General features: G+C 38.5%; 1 protein-coding gene across 1 annotated transcript in view; it reads right to left on the reverse strand.

Moving 5' to 3' along the window:
- The window catches only part of MYBPC1 (myosin binding protein C1), a gene marked incomplete at its 5' end in the record, with an annotated part of 80,598 nt that overhangs the window by 4,040 nt on the left and 54,790 nt on the right, over positions 1-21,768 (reverse strand). Inside the window, 11 exons of the mRNA XM_082011995.1 lie at positions 5,615-5,801; positions 6,705-6,841; positions 8,375-8,534; positions 10,284-10,423; positions 11,157-11,352; positions 12,739-12,827; positions 13,319-13,486; positions 18,218-18,352; positions 19,779-19,967; positions 20,591-20,695; positions 21,345-21,501. Coding sequence (XP_081868121.1) covers positions 5,615-5,801; positions 6,705-6,841; positions 8,375-8,534; positions 10,284-10,423; positions 11,157-11,352; positions 12,739-12,827; positions 13,319-13,486; positions 18,218-18,352; positions 19,779-19,967; positions 20,591-20,695; positions 21,345-21,501 — 1,663 coding nt within the window. The remainder of the gene's footprint in view (positions 1-5,614; positions 5,802-6,704; positions 6,842-8,374; positions 8,535-10,283; positions 10,424-11,156; positions 11,353-12,738; positions 12,828-13,318; positions 13,487-18,217; positions 18,353-19,778; positions 19,968-20,590; positions 20,696-21,344; positions 21,502-21,768) is intronic.

The raw sequence follows: 21,768 nt of genomic DNA on the forward strand, positions 1-21,768 counted from the left end.
TATTCTGGATTTGGACAATGTTCCAGGCAAACACGTTTCTATAGAAAGAGCCAAATTCTCTGAACCCCATTGAACCTGAATTTAAAGTAAGTTCTAGAGGAAATGAAGGAAAATTATATGCTTGTAAGTAAAAAGCTGTCACTGATTTCAATTGGATCAAGAGTTCATCCTTAGATTCGGTAGTGTAAGCTCAGGCATGGATTATCATTCCGAACACTAATTTGTAATGAAAGACTAATCTGATTTGAAGAATGCCTTTTAAGCACAGCAAATGACTTTATGATACTTCTATTCTTTCAGTAATTCTACAAACTAACTGAGAGATATTTTTCGGAGATGCAAATTTCTGTCTCCTGGAAAGGTCTAAGTGTTTTGGTCAAATGTAGTCACGGTCATTAAATGAATTCTTTACAGGTACAGGTAGTTCTATACCCAGTGGCATAGCAGAAATATATCTAAAACCTTTGTAACTCTGATGTTAAATATCCATATTCTTGATTAATTTGGCCTTCTTTGCTCATGTGACATAGACATTGTATGCCATGAGACACTAGCTAGTTTAATCTAAAAAAAGCAAATAAATACACACTTTGCATGCAGAAAATGCGTTTGCATGTGGAAAGAGAGGAAGGGAATGAAATGGAATGTCCAGAGGAGTATGCTTATTATAAACCTGATTATTCCCCGCCAAGAAGAATGGTTCTCCTGGGTTAATTACTCCATGATATATCACTGCAGAATTAGAATATTTATAGTGGTATTTATTCACATTTGAAATTCTTCCCGGTTGATCTTAACACCTTATTTTTTAATATTTCTTACACAGCATCTTTGCTATCATCAACCTATTAGAGTGATCACCAACCTTGATTTCGCTCTTAAGATAAACGTTCTCCAAAAACATTTGTTTCATGATAAAAGCAGCATGGTACTTTATCTGAATATTTTCATTGACCTCAGTGAAGCTGATAAGAAATCAGCTCCTTACTGCTTGTAATGAGAGATTTACAGCCATAGTTAGGGATCTACCTCAAACTTAAGAGATACATATTTTTAATTTTCCCTATGTAGTATATATCATTAGATTCTGTGTATGAGTCATCTTTCAAGATACATGAGGTAGAGTTATTCTTTTGTCTCAGATCTGTTACATGACTTTTTTCAGCATATTTATATTTACCAAAAAAATTTGTAAATTTGTATTTACAAAAAAAGCCAGTGTATGTGGAATTCTACCAAACAACTCATATAACTGCTATCTTTAAGTTCACTCAGCAAAACTGAAAATAGAAGAATGAAGTAGTCTGTCTGAAATAACATTAGTAAATGCAAACCATTGGGGTTTTTTTCTGAGGACAGAATAAGTTGTTTTTTTTTTTGGTGCTCATAATTATCATTCATTATTTTTCAAGAAATGAACATTAAATTTAGTAACAACTAGGGGTTTTAATCTGGCACTAAAATACTGTAAACAAATGGCTAAAAAAGTAGAAAATTGTAGCATACTCATAGTATTCATATCCAGAGTATTCATAGCTACTCAGTTATTCAAATACTATGCAAAATCAGAAATCCTAGACTGTTCTGTGAGTAGTTCTATGACATTCCTAGGACTGGGTTTATATATGTGCAAGATAAATTTCAGATCTCCAGCACCTCAGAAATAGATGGATAAAAGAAGTTCTAGCCAACGTAAGGAAAATTCACTTACTGTAATATATACTGTTGCATGGCATAGGGCTCTTAAGCTTGACTTACTACCCAAAGATTGGTAAGAATAGCACTGTAGCTAGTACGTTCACCAGATAGGTAGCATAGCCTTGAGCCTTGTTGGTCTTATTCAGGCAACATTCAACTGTATCTCATCATTTTACAAATTCAGACCTTGATTGTTACTTGCTGGAGTAAAGCTGAACCAGTTTGAAGCTATACATCTGAAAACACAGGCACACATACACACACACACTGCAATCCATTTCCAGCGAGTCAGAAATCCGTAACTCTTTGCATCAGTGTGATGAGCAGTCATCCGAAGAGCCCTTCTAAGCGAACAAACAGGCTGGGAAACTTAAGAAAATGATAATTCAATACGTAAGTCAATAGAAGAGTGAAACAAGATGTAATTACGAGTGAAACAAGATGTAATTACGTTTTTATGCTCCAGCTGTTTAATAGTCATTTGCATTTGTCTGTATCATATGGCAAACCCTGAGCCTACCCTGGTTTGCCAAGCTCCAGCTGCTGTGTTCGCTTTATCCTATTCCTTTTGAATTCATCAGCTGAACTGCCGGTCGTGTTAAGAGTGTCAGCACCGAACGCTTACAACAGCTGTCCTGTGTCTAAGCCCTACAAATTGCTCGTCTAAGCAGTCTTCAAAAAGGAGTCTGAAGTACTGGCTAAACCTGCCAGGATGGAGGGAGGAATCTGAGCAAGGGTGACCACTCACAGTCCCAACCGCTGGGAGAGAACCACGATACCAGGCTTGGTGGGAGGGAGCGGGACTGCACCAGGTAATGGTGAATATGAGATTGGGTTCAGAAGCCAACCATTAACTAAGGGAGGTGGCATTTAGGATAATGAAGCGTCCCATCAGATAGCTAAGAAGAGAGAAATAAAACACAGCCCAGGTGGGATCCTAACAGCTTGCATTTTTCAGGACTTCTTCCAGGTATGATGTAAAATTTAAGTGACTATAGAATCAAATGCTCTTAGCAAGACATCTATGGCAGAGTATTCAATTTTTTTCAGTTGATATTTTAAAGTAAATATTACTTTATTTGAGAAGGAAGAAGGCTTTTTGAGTCTAGAAACGTCTATGCTACAAGCCTTTTGCAGTCAGTGAGTGTGGGAGGTTTCGTTTAAAAGTGGGGAAGGATGAACTGAATCTTGTCTAAAAGGAGTAATTCTGACAGCCACATTCTCACTGTAGCAGAGGTATGTTCAACTGCTACCCCAGGATAAGATGCCAGAGGAACCAAGGCTGTAGGAAGAGTTGATAGGATGACTGGACTGTAACCAGCTGATAGGGTGATCAATACAAGTCTCAGGACATGACGCAAAGCCCATGCATCTATCCGACGTTTCCTGTGGGATGAATGATCAGGGGAATGTTTGAACCTGACTGAGGTGCTAGGGTGTGTCAGCAGTGTTAAGAAGTGAGTCAAAATCTCAGACTCACCGAGCTGGAAGCAATCTTGAGATGTCATTTAGTGCATGTCATAATCCTAACAAATTGTACTGCTGTCTTTCTTCTAAGCTGCTCTTAAAGGCTCTACAGCCTCTCAGGAAATTTGCTCTAGTGCTTCACTGCTCTGACTGTTGTCTACCCTAAATGTTTGCTGCCATGTTGCCAGATACAATTTTTCTGTTTTAATCCTTAATGCAGCCATTATGTAAAGAATCAGCTGTGAACGAGACAGGTCTGGCTGCCTGTGAACGTAGTGTATCCTGTGCTCTCCATTTCAGAACACTGTTCAGAAAACTGGACCTATCAAAGTTAACGTTTGTCAGCAAAAATCATCAGGGACATCATCTCAGCTGTACCTAGTAACCACTTTAATGAAGAGAACTGTAGTTCTCTAGTTTTTCTCTAGTTTTTCTAGTTTTTCCTAGATACATTACTTCTAATCGACTGGAAAAGGATCAAAGCATTCCCAGCCTATTTCAGATACCAATTCATAAATGTAAGAAGTTAAATTCCCCATCAGTATTGATCAAAGACAAAAATCTCTCCACACTTCTGTCTTAAAAGCTCCAACATAGAGCAGCCTCCACTGCTGGTGAACAATTTCTTGGAAACTGTTGCATCTAAAAGAGAGCCTCAATGAAGACACGATGTTTGTATTACGCTTCAAAAACAACAAACTACTTCATCCTGATATTCAGTGAAAAAAATTTTCCAAGATCAACAGAAGCATCTATATTTCACAGCTGGAAAGAATAATATGTAATCCATGGCAACATTTGGAGTTTGGACTTCCTAAAATGGAGAGATATTAGTTAAATTATTTCTTATCTTTAAAATATTTCACAGTACTCTGTACATTATATGTGAAAAATTCTTTGTAAAACAAAGGACAGAATAAACACCTTCATGCATTTAAAATGTAGTATTTGGTTTTCCTGCAAGCAAAATACTGAAGACTAAAAAGTTACAACTGAGTGTAAACGTGTGTAAGAACTTTAGGGCTTGGGGACTGAAGAAGTTAGCAAACTAACTTGGCCTTTCAGTATAAAAAAAAATAGATAAAGCAATCTTCTCAGGTGATGAGGTCTTCTGTTACACTGTGAAACAGAGAGTTTGCTTATGATTAAGGAAAACAATTATACTTCCAGGACGAGGACATCACCTTTTAAACACAGTGTCTTAAAAATAAATAATGAAAATTAAGAAACATATTACACATATTTTCATTGCATTAATTAAATGTTCAACTTCATAGACCAAACATGTATGGCAATGGCTTCTTGCTAGCAGATTTGAGCTGTGGGACATGATACATCAGAAAATACAGAAAATGGAAATTGAAATCCAAAATAACACAGTACAATCCATAAGAATATTAAATTTTATGCTTTTCATTATACACTAGCATGATGGGAATAATGTAATTAGGGCCATACTCAGCTAGCCTAAAATCCCTCTAGATTCCTGAGTTAGACACTTCCTGTCAGCTGGCTTTAGGCAGCTTTCCTCACTTATAACCTCAAATTAATTTTTTCAAAAATACTTATCTTATTCCACAGTTGAAGCAAAAGCCTTTGGTGGGAGGTAGTCCAGCTAAGTATGACCCCATCTTTTCCTAGGAAATAATTTTCTGAAAAATATGGTGCTGACATTATTCATTAGTAGTCCAATCCAAATCCTATTGCCATTCATGGTATCCCAATCAATGCTAAACTAACTGGAATTCATAAAATTTATCTATTAATGAAAACAAAGATATGTCTTCAGTTGTAGAAGGCTAACCTGCTTCATCCTCTTCCCCTATATTTGCAAAATCCATGGTTTTGATTACTTTGTTCTTAAAGCAAATACAGCAATTATATCAACCAGCTTATGTCCTTGGGGACAATACTGCTTTTTGCTACATGACTTTGCTAACAAAACCAAGGTTTTCCTTGGAAGCAAATGTTTGGTTTGTTTAATACATAATTTTAAGGCAGGCAAAGACTGCTCTGAACTAGTCTTTCTTCCTTCTCTCCTTCTCCCTTTGCCATTTCCTTCAGAGATCTGTCTCTTATCCAAGCAGATTTTTTAATGTTTTCCCAAAGAGCTCTGAGTCTTACTAGAGTCTGTCAGGTAAGTGGCATAGCTCTAAGAGGTGTAGTCTACCGTTTCGCCACTTGTGGAAAAAGTCTTTGCAATCACTGAATATGTAAATTGGTGTGGGGGGAAAAAAAGACAATGTAGCATAAACACAGCATGTTGGTCCTCAAAAAGAAAACAGAGCAACCAATATAGTTGATTTGGTCCTAACCAAGTTATTATTTTCATCCAGGAAAGTTTAAAAAGTTGTTTGAACTCCCTTTTGCATTTGCCTTGCATACTTTTGATTCCTGTGCAGATGGTGTTCTGATGAACAGGACATTTGCAATGATTTAAAACCTTTACCTTTTACTTCCAGTTTGCAATCAACTTCTGCCTCTCCAAGTTCATTGACTGCTTGGCAGGTGTAAGTACCTCCATCATAGGGACTGGGTTTGCGGATCTCCAAGGTGCAGACACCTTGGTTGCTGAACATTCGGTACCTTGGGTCATTCATTATAATGACTTTGTTTTTCAGCCAGGTTATTTTGGGCTGTGGTAAAAACAGAAGAATACACACATGCACAAACCTATGAACTTAAATATTTTATCACTTCTTGTGATGCTCTGTTGAAGTTGAGTAATCCAGAAATGATACAAAAAAAATGAGATAGTGATAGAAAGGAAACTGTAATCCTTAACTCAAACATAAACACAGGCTGCATCATGCATCTGTTTTTAAGCATGATTTTTTCGGTGCAACTCCTGTCACATAATTAAAGTCATACATATAAGCCTGTTATCAATATAAGAGGTGCTTTGTAATGATAGGAAACATCTGAGCAATAACTTTTGACATCCAATTATTTTCAGTCAATAAGAAAAGCATGTTTTTTCACAGTATTGCAAACAGAACAGTCAGAAACTGAAGGTGAAGAGTGAACAGCAAACATGTTCTTAAAACACTCTTGAATTCTCATTTTACTAGGTCAGTTCAGTTTTTCGCAACAGAAAAAAGACTACAAAAAGACACAACTCAAAAGAAACTGGAGGATGCGTTGCAAAGAGGGTCTGAGAACCAACACAATCCCCAGAGTATTCCTGCAATGTGCTTTCTTAAAGCATAACTAGCTTTTTATAGAATAATTATGGCTTTATTTTAGTAACAACCTTTACTGATATATTAACTATATAGCTGTTGCCAGTGCTGGTCCCAGTATAGCCCAGCCTTTTCCTGAGATTCTGCCCTTTGCCTGAGTTATCTGTGGATTTAGTAATGATCATAATGCCTATAACACAGTTATAGTCCTTTTTTGTATTTTTTAGAGCCCACAGCACTCTCTTTGCCGTCAGTCTGGCTTGTGGGTGAGACAAATAGTAAAAATGTTACTACAATTTTTATTGTCAGGTTAAACACTCTCATGTTTTAACTGAACGGTTATGAGCTATGTTGTACCTTGGGGTTGCCCCGAACACTGCAGTTCAAAGTAGCATTGTAACCAGCTACAGCAAACGTGTTGACTAGAGGCTGAGTAAACAACGGCCGCTCACTGAAGTCAAAATCATCGTAAACTGGGTATTTGTAGACTTTACCTATGAAATGAAAGTAAAACATTCATAAAAAGAGTGTTGGCATGTAGCTAAATACCCAAGAATCTTAAATAGCTGCAAAGAGTCTGTTCTGATCTGCGCGGCTCTAGCTACCCGTCTGATTGCACTTGTAGGGGAGGCTGGAGGTGAGCCTGTGGGGTGACTATAGCCCTTGGTCATGCTATAGGGTAGATGTCTGGGAGCTCCCCCTTGTCTCCTGAGTAGGTGGTTGACAAAATAATACGCATATATGCCATGTCTTTGCCTGCGTGCCCTGTGTGTTACAGAACAGGATGGATCCTGACTGATGTACTGCGGGATGCCTGCCTTGGCAAGCCATGTTCACTCTGTTGCCAATTACTTTTCACAGTTTGTTCTGATTACGAACTGGCTCTGTATCTGCAAATCCATTTTTCTTTCTCCTTCGTACAGTGCACTGACAATACAGATACCCGAATGGATGTAGTTTCTGTGCAAGAGAAACGTGATAGTAAAATCTAGTTTCTCACTGCTGCTTTATCCCTGCTCTGCAATGGAGATTACCACCCATAAATCACCTTCACCCACAAACTAAGCCGGCGTTTAAAACAGCTGGACAGACTGACATATATTCCTGTGCACAGGTATCATTAAATGTCTTTGCTTCACTGAAACCTGGTCCAAGCTCTCGTACTGACTTCAGTGCAGCTTAGGCCTGGCACTTGCTGTCCTGACAAGGGCAAGTAAGCCGTGATGAAAAGCAATTCCTATAGCCTTCTTTTGTTCATAATCCCATTTCTAAAAGAGAGGTAGTTTTCTTCTTGATAATGGAAGTGGGATCCAGTACCCTGGACCTCCATCCCTTCAGCCTGTCACTGTAGCTTGTACAGATTGTCTGTCCTCTGCATCATGGCAGTCACATATTCCTTTCTTTCAGACAAATGGAGGTGATCTGGTTTGATTTTCTTCCTTTAAACCACCTGCTTGTAGAATTTCCCTTCCATAAAGGGGCAGGTAATTTTCTTTATTTTTTTATTTTTGAAGTTTAAAGTGCCATTTTGAACTGACAGTTTCTGAAATATCAGGATTTCTGACCACAGAGATTCAGAAATTGTCCACCTCCACCTGCAGGAGATGAGATGCAGGGGCTGTGTTTTATCTGTTGCATCCTGCCTGAAATGTACTGGTGCATTTGCACAGTTGATGACAAGTCTCCACTGGGAGGCAGTGACCCACCGCTTCTAACAGTTGCTTTACTCCTCTTCCAGGTCTTCTCGACTTGTATCTGCCAGTGGTGACATGAGTATGAGGTCCAAGATCATGGAAAATGTAAGAAACATGAGAAAAATGTCCCACTCATGGTAAAAAAAAAGCAGCTGTGAACTACATGGACAAACGAAGAAATCGTAGTATGAAATGTCCTAGCTGTAACTTGTACCTGATCTTGGGGCTGGGAATGCATCTGCATGCTTTAGAGATAGAGCCTTTCCCTCTAATCACCTTCCAGCCTCTGAACACACCCCTTCCCTTTTGACAAGGAATGGATAATTCGCTAACCGTCCTTTGCAATCAAAGCGCTCTCTTTGGTCATCGTTGCGTCCTCACTGAGGCCGCACATGTTTTCAGCGAAGATCCGGAAGTAGTACTCATTTCCTATGACGAGCTCGTTAATGGTGGCACTGGTGCGGTGGTAGTGCTCGATTACTGTGAACCATTCCTGAAAGGCACACAGAAAGTAAGTTTCCCCATAGCGCCCTGCACCTCTCAGCTATTAACGGTTTGAAAGACTCATCAAGACTGTGGGAGTAAGATTTTTCTTGTAAGGGAATGTTAAACGGTAAATAAATAGTGAAGCTAACAATGATTAATTATCCTGTCTGAAAGGAGTGGTAATGAGAATATCACAGACCTCACCGCTGAGCAGTGGAGGCCGAATGGAAAGAACCCTACTGAATTGTTACACTCTCTTAGCTGGGAGGGTTTGTTTCAGAAAATCCAGTATCACAAAGACTGTATTGTATGAGGCAAGGTAGGCTCCTTCATTCCAGGTCCACACTGCTGATGGAAAAGGTACTGCTGCAGATAGGAAAACTGCGGGCTGCAGGGGAAAAGCAGTATCATGTGCTGGTCTCCGGTAATATGTACTCACAAGAGGCCAACGCACTAATCTACCCCCTGTTCCACAGGTTGAGTGTTCACAGGAAATAGGATTTTATGCAGGTGGTCCTCTGATATCTAAAGGCTCAGATGGGAAGGTGCGTTTTAGCACTTTAGTCTTGCAGCGGTAACGGGACGCGTGATTTCTATCCTAGTACACAATACCTAAGTAACAAATGGAGATGAAAGAGGTTAATGCTAAAAATGCAATTAATATAAAGTGCAGCATGACCACAGCAATGGTTTTGCTTTTCTTTACTCTGCCCTACGTAGTTTTCTTGCTTTTCTAAAGATGAACTTGGGCTGAGTTCTCTGTGCCACAGTTTGAATTGATATATGGTCATCTTTAAGAGGCAAAGTGCCTTTTGGGAAAAGTTTTCTGGAGAAGACCAGCTGTACCAGAATTGCAAAATTCACCACCACAGAGAACATGGGTGAACTATGACCTGAATAATCCATGACACGCTGGACCCTAGACACTGCTGTTGTTGCTTTCTCCTTAACACAGCAATTTAGAAACAGGTGACATCATTGTTCTTGTCACTGTACAGACACAATTTCTTCTTACAGTTGGAAGAGAAAATAAGAATGAAGGACGGGAAGGAAATAGTGGCACAAGGATAATTAATTGATCAGACCATGAAGCAGATCAACATATTAAAGTGGAGGAGTGGGGTGGCAAAAAGATTCCTTTAGGTAAGGCAGCTCCCCAAATATTGTCCTAGATTTCCAGTGTTTAAATTTGCAGTAAGTGTTAAATGTAAGAATGCAACTGCTGTCTTTTAAGGAAGTGTAAAATTCATGTTAGTTTAATGAAAACAATAAACATCTCTATATTGCATTTTTAATCTGTAAATCTCAAAGCAATTTATGAATTACGTATGTACCATTTTGCCATGGGTAGTAAGGAGTGGCAATGACTTACACAATGTGACAATACAGATTTGGAAAGAACAGCACTACATTTTGATCCTAGTAGCAACCTGCTGACTTCAGAATTAATATTTTTGGGTTTTATTTTCTCTTCTGAGACAAAGGAAAAAAAGCAGAATTATTTCACTCAAACCCACCTGTCCTTCCCTTTTTAGTCCTCCTCTTTGTCATCATCTGAAAACTTTTCCATTTCTAGGCTTTAGATACAGTGAACAGGAAATTTTTAGAATTTTTAGAGATGTCTTGCAGATTTTCTGAACACTGACTAATCAATGCTTTGTCCACCTACATCAATTTAAGCATGTAAGGCTTTTTATTTTTAAAAGCGAGAACTTAATGAGTACATCAGCCTTTTAAACATCTCCTTATTACTTACCATACTCTTCTTATCTGCTTTTTGAATGGTGTACCCAGTAATGGCGGCATTGCCATCATCTTTTGGTGGTTTCCATGATAAATTTACATTCTCTCCCCAGACATCCTCAATAGTTACAATCTCTGGAGGGCCTGGGCGATCTGTAATGAAAATACGGCAGCTGACATTTTCTGTTTCTACATACATCTTCCACTTAGTTTGATTTCTCTCTCTCTCTCAGCACACACATGCCAAAAACAATGTTAAAGGAAAGCTGAAGTTGCAAAATAAAACTTTCCAAAGTTAAGACATGTCAGAATTATCAAAAAACTTAACTTGACCACTTTGTGAGCATGGTTTCTAATATGCATATGCTCTTTAAAGGCATAAGTTAAAAGCAGTTGAAGATGTGTTCCTAAAAGACAAAGTCGGATGATCATTATAAAGGCTACTCTACCAGTTTTATTATCAGTCTATTATATAAAGAAATAGATTGTTAAAAATGAGAAGTAAATGTGTTTCCTTGTCTGTCTTTCCTACTTTCATGTGCTTTCAACATTTAGGATTTCTTCCACATTACACTTGTGACAAGGTTACTATGAATTTACTACCATTTCTGGCTATGGATACCACTCAGTGGGAAAAAGCTTGCATCCTGTATAGACATGAATGTGAAAAGCGTAACAGTGACAAAAAGGGACCGACATGTTCCAACAAGCACCTGCCATTGTACAGGGTACTTAGAGAACAGAAAGCTACATCCAAGTAATTGGACATGGAGAGTCATCACTGTTGAGAAAGATGCTCTTTGGGATTCCTCTCCTTTCCTACAGCCTTGGAATGGCTGGAGCCTGCTTCTCTGGCGTGCATTTATTTCTGTTTCTTGAAACATACCAACGATCTGAATATCTATTGTAGCTTTGTCCTCCAAGTTCTCTACTTCCACTTTCATGTCATACTCTCCAGAGTGGCTCCTTTCTGCCTTTCGGATGAAGATGATAGTGTCATTTTCAGTGTTGCGGATGTTGATTTGGTTCTTGTCGATTGGAGAACCATTTTTCTGCCATGATACTTTTGCCCTTGGTCTTCCCTGTAAGAAGCCAGGAAAAAAATTTGGATATAATTTTGGGAGAGAAAAGGGTGGGAGAGAAAACGTGTTTATTTCCCATTTTCCCCAAACAGGAAATAAAAAACATCCTGAAAGAAACTGAGAATTCTTTTTAAAATCATACAGCATTTGAGATGCAATCATATTAATTCACCTAAAATTCAGCTTGCTTGCATTTGTTTTTTTTTTTTTTCAGGGGACTGAAAAAATTTTCAAATTCTGGCTAAATTGGACATTGAACTTTCTGTCCAAATTTGACAATTAATTTCCAGTTTTCTAAAAAAAAGGAGAAAAAAACAGAAAATGCAGTAAAATATTTTACCTTCTGGAAGTGCCTACATTCTCTACACTGCCAGTGAAAGAGGAAGACAGTGAACTAAGCCTCCAGGGATCCCAAACTCCCTTCTTTCATTGCAAATGTAGTTGAAATAGCTGTTAGGTAGGCTGGATTGTCATTTTTTGTGGTGAGATGTGTACATTTTTGGCATGGTAGTGCCCAATTTAGGTACTTAAGTCAGATTAAATTCCACCTGCTTTACAATGGGGTTTACCTTCCAGAGGCAAACAATTTACAAGTGCTACCCCAAAAGGAGTAATCTCACACCTTTTTGAATGCCTTTTCTTAGAGAATAAACATAGCATATTTCTTTAATTTCTCAAGAGCAGTGTATCTTGCAGTGTATTGCTGCTCAAGCTTATATTAGGCTTTTAACAGCTTTGTAGAAGCTAGATTATGCCCACCCAGTATTTTTAGATGTGTAGAGATTAAATAGAAATTAATTCTGCCATAATTCTTGTATTCAGAGGAATAAGAACCCTGCAGACAGAGGCAGTCACTGTCATAAAAGGTATGGGATTTAAGGTTAACATGTTGCTGTGGGAAAATGTCTATATGCTTGGAAACTGTCATATTACAGCTGTGACCTCAAAGATTTAAAAGCTGCAGTTTCTATAGGAGATGGTGAAACTCTGCCCACTCTTGCCCTCACTTTTTCTCTCATAAGACAAGAAAATTAATAAATGCTACAGTCACACCCTTGATATCATAGCTAACTACTGCCAGTGTAACCATTTTCCATTGTGCTAGCAATTATGTCACATGTAATGTCTACTGTGAGGATTTATAAGTGTCCTTTGAATGATAAATGACAAATCAGCCTGCCTAAGCCAGTTACCACATTTATTAATTGGCTTAACATAATTTCTTTGAGACGTCAAAGCAAAAGCTTTCAAGCACCTATATACTTCAGTGTGCTTCCACATCTGTGTAAGTTAACTCACTGTCCTACCAAAGTTATATAGAAATAAGTTAAAAAGCAGCAGTATAAGAAAAATAGAGTATTTCCTGTCAGTTATTTTAGTTCTTACTTGGAAAGGAATAACGAGATTCACAGTTTCTCCAACTCTTCGAGTGTAGGTTTGTTTTAAGTGTCTTGGTAGACGAATCTTTGGAGGTTCTGAAAAAAGCCAAAAGCTTGTGTTTGACATTTATCTTGTTTTCTAACTGGGGCAGCACTGGTGGGCATCAGCATAAATAGGAGACCGTGTGGTCTACAATTCCCAGAATTGACTAATGAGCAAGGTATCTTAAATTTCTTGGTCCCACAATGTTACATTCAATACACCATAGGTTTTTGTAACACCAAATGCTATGGTGGTAGGAATAGGCAAGAAACTTAGTGCAACTTAAAAAAGCAACATTGAGTTCAAGTTCTGCAGAAAAAAACCTTGAAAGCCTGAGCAATAAAGGCTCAGAAATGAAACAAATAAAAAGAATTACAATTTTTTTTTAACTAAAGATGGTTTCATGATTTCTAGCCACTGCACAATGGCTTTGTAAGGCCATATCATCAGTTTCCAACAACAAGTAAGTATTAGTCTTAAAAAAACAGAACGAAATATGGAAGCAGGATGTGTTTGTGGGTGAGCGTAGGCAGGAGGATCTTACCTATGACTTCCTTGACTAAAATAGGCTGTGGGTGGTACCTGGGCTCACTTTCACCAGCTGCATTCACAGCTTTTACTCTCACAAGGATTTTCGAGCCAGTTGGCAGGCCATTGATAGTAAACTTTGTTTTGTCTGTCAGCTCCGGGTTAGCCACGATCCATTCATCAGCTAGTTCAGGGGAAAGAGGAGGAGAGGACGAATCGACAGAATAGGGAATTATAAATACATCCACTGCATGGATAAGGAAAATTACAGAACAGTAATAGATTCATTACATTCTAATGAATAACTCTATTTTCTTTTACTAATTATGCTATAACATGACATTGCTTCACTTTCACATGTAGGAAAAATGTTTCAAACCTTAAAGGGTTTCTGCTGATTATATATTTATATTTAGAAAAATAAATATTTTTAGAATGTGTCTATCATTTAATTGTACCAGATAGAAAACAGATTAGTTTTTAAATTCAGCTGATAGAAAACAAGGGGAATATAGAGTATATTTCCAAAAGCACTCATCATTACTTTAACACCTTCCTGGGAGAGAAATTGGTTTTACAATTAATTTCAGTAATACCACGATTAGACCAGTACTGAGTACCCTTGAAACTACCACTGAGAGTGTAGGGATGAGAGAAACACAGAATGTTTACAAATTGCAATGAAATGCCATCTCTCCTTGTGCCTTTAAAAAGGAAAGGCTGTGTCAGAATTATTCACATAATTACAGCATTCTCAGATTTTTTATCCTACCCCTAGGTGGTCGCATGTAGTCCATAGAGTGATCATAACAGTACAGTCTTTCAGAAAAGCTTCAATTACAAACAATACTTTCTTTTACACCTTGTCTTTCAAACATAGATTGCTTTAACAGTGCTAGCACCTTGACATTTGGGGTCAGATTTATGCAGTAGCAAGTCAGTGTCAGTACCTTCCACATCATATAAAGATAGCATTAAAATACTGGCACAGAAGACAAGAGAACTGTTATAAACTAGAGAGCCCTACAGACTTAGCATGCAATACTGTGGTACATTTTCATGACTGTGTGTCTTACTTTTAGGAATTAAGTTGTCCTTCAAGCTGCTTCTTTCAGCTTCTAGCAGAAGAGGATTGCAATCAATGACTGTCTCCCGAGCACCTCCCCTTCCCCTTCTACATTTACTACATGTACTGTAGGCTGTTGCCCCTGAAATTCACTCCCAGAAATTTATCTTTACTTTTATGAAGAAAGTTTTTCTTTCATTAAAGAAGATTTATATCCTTTGTTGAATACTGTACCTTCCAGGTTAAAAGGTGGCTCCACCAATTCCTCAGACAGATCTGTCGATATACCTTGTGAGAATCCATCTTTAAAATTAATCAGAGACACCCACTTTCACACAGATGGAGCATTTTGTCAGTGGTTAGCAATTCCCGTTAGTAAGTATGCAAAGATAGATGCTGGGCTTTAAAGATTTAGAGGACCCATATTAGGGAGACTGCAGGGAGGAAAGAGATGGGAAGAGGGCATCTAGATCAAAGAACAGTTATGCATGATGCTCACAGGAAAGCTAAAGGATAAAGGAAGAGGAGAAGATAAGGGTTTTTTTCTTTGGGCCTGATCACAGCCCTGGGAAGATGAAAAGAGACAAAAGGAACATTTGGGAGAGAGAAATGAAACAAAATGATGATGGGAGAAAGTGCAGGAGGAGAAGAAAACACATCATAGAAGAGAGCAGAAATTCAGAGAAGAATTCTGAGTAAGAGAGACAGAAAAAGAGAAGTCTTGGAAAAAAACTTGGGGAAACAGATGAAGAGAATATGTTTAGCTAAAGGCAACATAGAAATAAAAGTAAAGAAGGCCAGACCCATAGATGATGACACATAGGATGAAACCCCTAAGGCTTTATTTCCTGGACAAAGCTATGACTGCCCTTGATTTCCTGGAATCCTGGACTCAGCTATTTTCAGGATATAAAAATACTATTCTGGAACCTGTGCATGGTCCTGGATGGGTACACCGGCAAAGATCTCAGCCAACAGAGACTTTCCAAAGTGATTATTTACTATCTATGAAAACAGATCACCTGCAGGTCTGATGGCCCTTTAAAGGCAGATAAACATAGTGTACTAGGGAAAACAAGGGCCAAGCTCATCAGACTACTCTTAAAATGTCAAACAAGAATGAGTTGGCAGCATGTATTACTAGGAATTGACTTCTTCAGTGTCAACAAGATTTGGTCTACTCTATATCATCACAGCAAGACGTTCAAGTTGGATGTTGTAAACTAGCCCTGGAAGGGGAGTTCTATATTCACGTTATTCACATCTATATAATGCCTGATCCAGATACTCATGATGAGACTCCAGTTCAATAACATACTCAGTGAACTGTCAAAGGTGCTACTATAGTTAAAGAAATCCAAGAGTCCACCATGTTGACCAAGTTATGGAGTTCAGTCTAAAGGCAAATGCCAATTTTTGTGAAGCCAATCCAATGCTCATGGAATATGATACTTTTAAATTATAATTTTGTATATATTTTGTCTTCCTATTTCCAGGTTGTGATTTCTCCTAATGATTGCTATGATAAGGAAGTCTCAAAAAAGCCCTCTTTAGAACTACTTCAGTGACAATGATGAAAGAATGGAGAAGGTAAAGACAAATGAGTTTACAAACAGATAACTGAAAGAAAAGAACACCAGAATGAATATAGACAGTCATAAAAAGTACCTTGAAATTAAAGAGTTATTAAACAGTATAGAAGAAATTAGTTTGAGGCAGAACAGGCACTGAAAGGACTGAGAAAAGAGGGACTGAGATGTTGCAAGAAAGATAAAAAGGACTGAACATAGAGAAAAGGTTGTATATTCCAATAACATGTCTTTTTTATTTGGCATTTTCTACTAAGCTTACTTCTTCCTAATCATTTTTGTAACATATATACATAAATAATGTCAATTGTGTATATATAGATGTATATGCATATATAGGAGGCATATACAGATATACATAAACACTCAGAAAGCTATGTAAAATACATTGTACCCATTGTATTTTAACTGAGGTGGGTAACAATAAAATGACAGAGTTGACTGCCATTTTGTTGTATCTTCATATGTTTTAAACCTATCTGAAAAAAAAAAGTAAAAAATTTGTTCCATTCAACAGGTATACAATGATCTTCTGTCTAATAGTCCTTAAAAGATAGATTTGGAAAATTCCTCTGAACACCACAATTTGAATTAGTGTATATATATTTCTTCTCCTCTCGTCACCTAATTTGGAAATCACATACTGTAAGGTCAAGGGTTTTATGACCGTGACATATTACAAACACTTTTAACTTTTCCCCCACCGTCCTACCAATGCTAAACAGAGCATAATATACAGCATATAGTGAAGTCCTCACATTGACAGTCCCCGTTATACTCCCGTACATCTTGCCTGTGCAATGGAAACATTATAGGAATGCTGCATCTTGATGTAAGACTGCATTGCATGCTTACTCGTTCTGAGCTGTTCCCGCAGCTCCCTCCCAATATACAAGGAAAACCCTTCCTACCATTCCAGCTGTGTCTGCCTTCAGGTAATCTTCTCCAGACCTCTGAGCTTCTTGCAGTCTGTTCCTGCTCCTTACAGATATTCAGCTCAATACTACAAGATGCTGAGTGCTCCTGAGAAAAGCCAGTGGTTCTTCTTCGCTCCCTCTGCCACTCGCCTGAGTGAGAGCTGAGGGCACTCTGCTCCTGTGGTATCTGACCACTTTTGTGAACTACTGTTTTCCTGGATTGTCTGAATCTGAAACATGTGACAGTGTGAATGACAAGTTCTGTCCTCTACCTCTTGTCTCCAGGCTGTGGACTGCATTCATGAACAGCTTTCATTGAAATAAATGCCTTTATGAAATAAGGTGTCCAACTCATCGCTTGATTTATAGCGCAGCTAAGAGCAGCAGCTAGTGGAGCTGAAAATAACTATGTCCCATTCATCCAAACACACAACATTGCAGGAGTCCCACTGATTGGCATTTGCCCACAGAGGCTGGGTATTGCACGTATCCCTCCAGTCTATTTGATACTTACCTAGGAGTTGGTGGATTTTACTTTTTGAAAAGAGACTTCATTTGATGCCAGTTTGGAAAAAAAATCTGCTGAAAAATACTAAGTTTGTGCTGCTTGATTACCAAAAGCTATTAGTTGTAAAATATACATTATATTTCCCTATTCCTTGTTATTTTACTCATAAGTTTATTCAGTCTCTTACATCTTTATCTTTCTCCTTCAGTTCTGTATAGATTTTTGTCTTAGATGGACATAGTTAAAGATCCCGTATCTAACTACACTGAAACGTTGGAGAAATTCAATATCCAGACATGAACTTTGCAAGCGTAGATAACTCTACATCCAGCCATTGAGGACGTTGTCTGTCCTCAGTATTGGGAACTGGCATTTGAAGTAGCCAGTTAGTAATATATCAAGGTAGGGATTGCCACACTGAGAACCTCCTGTACCTAAAGCCCAGCCAAGCTGCTCATATTTTGGACTACAGTTACAGCCATTCATTATTTCCTATTCATTATTTCCTATTCATTCACCCGTCCACTCTTCACTGCATCGACTCTTCATTTAGCTCAAGAGAGAGGATAGGGATTAACATGGTACTTGGTACACTACAACAGATTATATGGCTTTCGATTTGGATTTCAGATCAAATGTAAGATGGGCTGAACTACAACTGATGGGCAGGATCTGGAATACAAACCAAAGGAAGCCTGAACAGAAGTCTGCTGCTTGAGGATTTCTGACTGATTACCTACAGTAATCTACCTTAAAGACTACCTGACACCCGTGGAGAAAAAATGGAGAAAGTGTCACCTACTATGAGTAACATACCACAGTCGTCGTCACTTACTTCCTTCAAAGCAGTACTCTACAACATAGCCGTCTAACCCTGCTGCTCCGATGTGGTCTGGTGGCCTCCATTTCATTGTAACTGAGGTATCGGTCACTCCATCCACTGCCAGGAGAGTAGGTGGACTGGTAACAGCTGAAGCAAGCAGGCAGCAGGGAGAAGGCAGAAAACTGTGTTACAATTAAAGGTTTAAATTTTTGATGTGTATTCCTCTAATTTAACATCATCAAACTAGGCTAACTCCTACCTACCAGGCATTACTAATCATTCCTGGCATGTCTTTCCCAATTAGGACCAAACTAGGAGAAGTAGGTACCTCATCCTATACCTGCTCACAGCCTAACCCAGAGTTGAATTCCTCCTGCTCAGGGGTGAGAAGGACAAAGATCGGTGGAAGGTAGAGCAGAGAAGTTGTGTGTAGTGTATTCTCCAACAGCAGGTATTTTCTGGCAAGAGGAGAGCATGCTGTAGCAGTAACAGCCACCACCTCCCTCCTTCTTTGCATCAGGGGGTGCCGCTGATCAAGGTGGGAACCTTTGCTGGCTGGCAGAACAGGACACTTATCTTTTACAGGGACGTGTGTTTGTCACAACAGTTTGAAAATCTGTTTCTTTATATGAAAAGGCCACCAAATTAATCTGTCACTAGGTGAATGACAAGGCCCACTAGCTGTCACATTAATATAAAGCAATAAGGTGACATGTAAAATAGTATAAAATATGACGTAGCCTAATTTGGATTGTGTGCAAAAGGATATTGAAAATATGTGATCCCTTTCTGGGAAAAGAGCCCCTACTTCAGCTAATGGGGATCCATGAGGCATAGAGTGAAATTAGGGACTATCCAAATGTATCTTATCATATGATTTATTGCAATATTGGGCAAATTCACTTAATTTTTGCAGGGATTTCTGCTTTATGATACATTGTATACCTGTGATTTTTTTTTAAATGGAAATGTATGGATTATTTGTGAATACTTGTACATTTTTAAATGGCAAGCTACTATCTAACAGCAAAGCATAAGTAGTGAAACATGAAGGAAAGTCTCATTTTCATAGAGTGCAGCCTGCAAATAGTGATCTTTAGACTTCTGGTCACTTTTCCTGACCATTTTTAGCCAAAAGCCGGTGCCTGACTGAACTTACAGCAGGACAAAGACACACAAAATCCATCATCTTTATCAATTCCCTAAATTGCCAGTTTGACTGGCAATAGTTTGTCTCAACTCAGGAGGTACCTATGATACACAAAAATGTGGAACTATTAGTTTTTGTCCTTAAACATATTGACCATAATATTGACCATATCAGACTCACCTATAGCATGTCACTTTTTTATTGCAGTGCACCATTTTTCTGTCTATACATCCTTGTTTCTTGTTTATAAAAGACTATAAATCCTTGAGGGATAGACATATAGTTTATGGAACACCTAATAAAGACAGGTCCTGAGCAACACAAGTGCATCAAGAACTACAGTTATATAATTAGATGACTGTAATAATGTATTAATGATAGTTTTCTAAATGCATACCTATCTCTATGCTCTTGACTACTTACCTAAAGGAACAAAGGACTTCGAGGGCATACTTGGTTTGGAAATGCCTATTGCATTAACAGCAAATACGCGAACCTCATAAGCAACACCTTCAATCATTTTCTTTGGCTCAAAAGTTGTTTCTTTACACAGTTCAAAATTCAACCTCATCCACCTGGAGCTTTGTTTCTTTTTCCTTTCAATGAAATATCCTATTGACCAAACAAAATTTTATTATAGTAAGTTGTGGCATAAAGCACAATAGTGACGGGTCTATTTTTTGGCTGCCCAATGGCATTTTTGCTGGATACACCTCAATATCCCTTTCTAGCCTCAGAGTGGTTTAGGCGTTATTGTTAATTTTTTTCCCATTGCAAGCTATCTGATAATCACCAGTTTGGCTTTCACGACCATGTATGAGCTTTTTCGGACATCACTTACAACACCTCTGTCTTTAGTTCAGAGTGAAAAGGGCCTGAGTCTGCTGGCCTCCGGGACTCTCGGACTTCCCTCTTGGTTCAGTGTATTTGAAGATATTCCAATTATTTCTGAAATTCCTGTTAGCCTTCAAACAGGCTAACTGTTCAAAGTTTAGTATTATAAGAGGACGTCTTTCAAATAGGGGGATTGATAATGTGGTGACATACAAAATGATAGATCTCAAAGCATTAGAAAAACAGGTATTCAATAAAGTCGAAGATTGGGTAGAGCATTCTTGCAACTAGATACTCAAAGTGCAGCTCTCCAGGGCCTGAGCTAAACTCCGGCATCCATTATTTGGGGTTTGCTGCTTTTACCTATATTAGAGCATCACCACAAAAAAAAAAGTATGTACCTAAAATGGGTGATCCACCATCATTTGCCGGAGGTTCCCAGGTCATAACACACCAGTCTTCACCCACCTCAGTCACATTTGGTGCCTGAGGAGGATCAGGGACATCTGTTGTAAACAAAGTAAATATTATTAAAAAAAAAAAAATCTTTCTTCTGTTTGCACAGGTTGAAATAAAAAATGTAAAATAAGAGAAAGATCTGGGTAGTTTTTGAAGTGCAACAGGAGTTCCTGATGAGGAGAGAAAGAAGGTCTTCGTGGATCCTGGCAGGTGGTTAGGAAGGGATAAATGCCAAGATCTTCAGCACAGTTAAGACATATCAGAGGCACTTAAGGGCATGTGTTAAGACAGGGCCCACAGCCACATGAAGAATGGAGAATGGAGAGTGTTAAGGGCAGCTTGAGGCAACTGCACAAGTTTGGCCCCTGCAGCATGACGTGGCAGGAGGGTGATAATTAACTCCTCCTTAAATCCCATGCTAAGCTCCTGTGTCCTTCAGTAACACTGGGCCTTAGTATCCTTGCACCTCAATTCTACATCTGAAAATGGGGACAAACAGGGAAATGGAAGTTTTCTGAGAACCTACAACAGTTTGGTAGCTAGAGAGGACAACATCTACAGAAGACACCCTTCAGATAGAGGAAGAAGAATTTGTGTCTTGTTGGGATGCAGAAAAGTAGGGTTCTTCAAGGATCATTTATTCAAAAGGGCTGTGATAAAAGATATGGCTCATGTGCACTGTTCCACATGACTTACCAACCACTTTAATGTTGATTAGAGCTGTGTCCTCTCCAGCCTCATTCTTTAACGTTATTCTGAAAGGACCTGAATCATCTCTCTCAGCTGTATCTATAACCAGACAGCTGCTGTCTGGGTATGTTTCTGCCCGTATTCTTCCACTGTCTGTGATACACTAGGAATCAAAGTAAGCAGAGAGAAAAGTATTTGAGAACAAAAAGGCTTTTGAAAACCAAAATAAAAATCCAAATGCAGTACAGAACACTTCAGCAAAATACTAAAGAAACCATAAGAAAAACACACTAAAGGTCAGAATTTCAGTCACCTAACGATCAAAAAAAAAAAGTCAAAATAACTGAGGGACAAAGAAATAACTTTAAAATATGGTCACTGTTTAGTACTCAGTTCAGCCATTGCATCTCAAAGGAAGAGGCACCAGGCT

Source organism: Phaethon aethereus (genome assembly GCF_964289735.1).
Source record: "Phaethon aethereus genome assembly, chromosome: 1".
NCBI lineage: Eukaryota > Metazoa > Chordata > Aves > Phaethontiformes > Phaethontidae > Phaethon > Phaethon aethereus.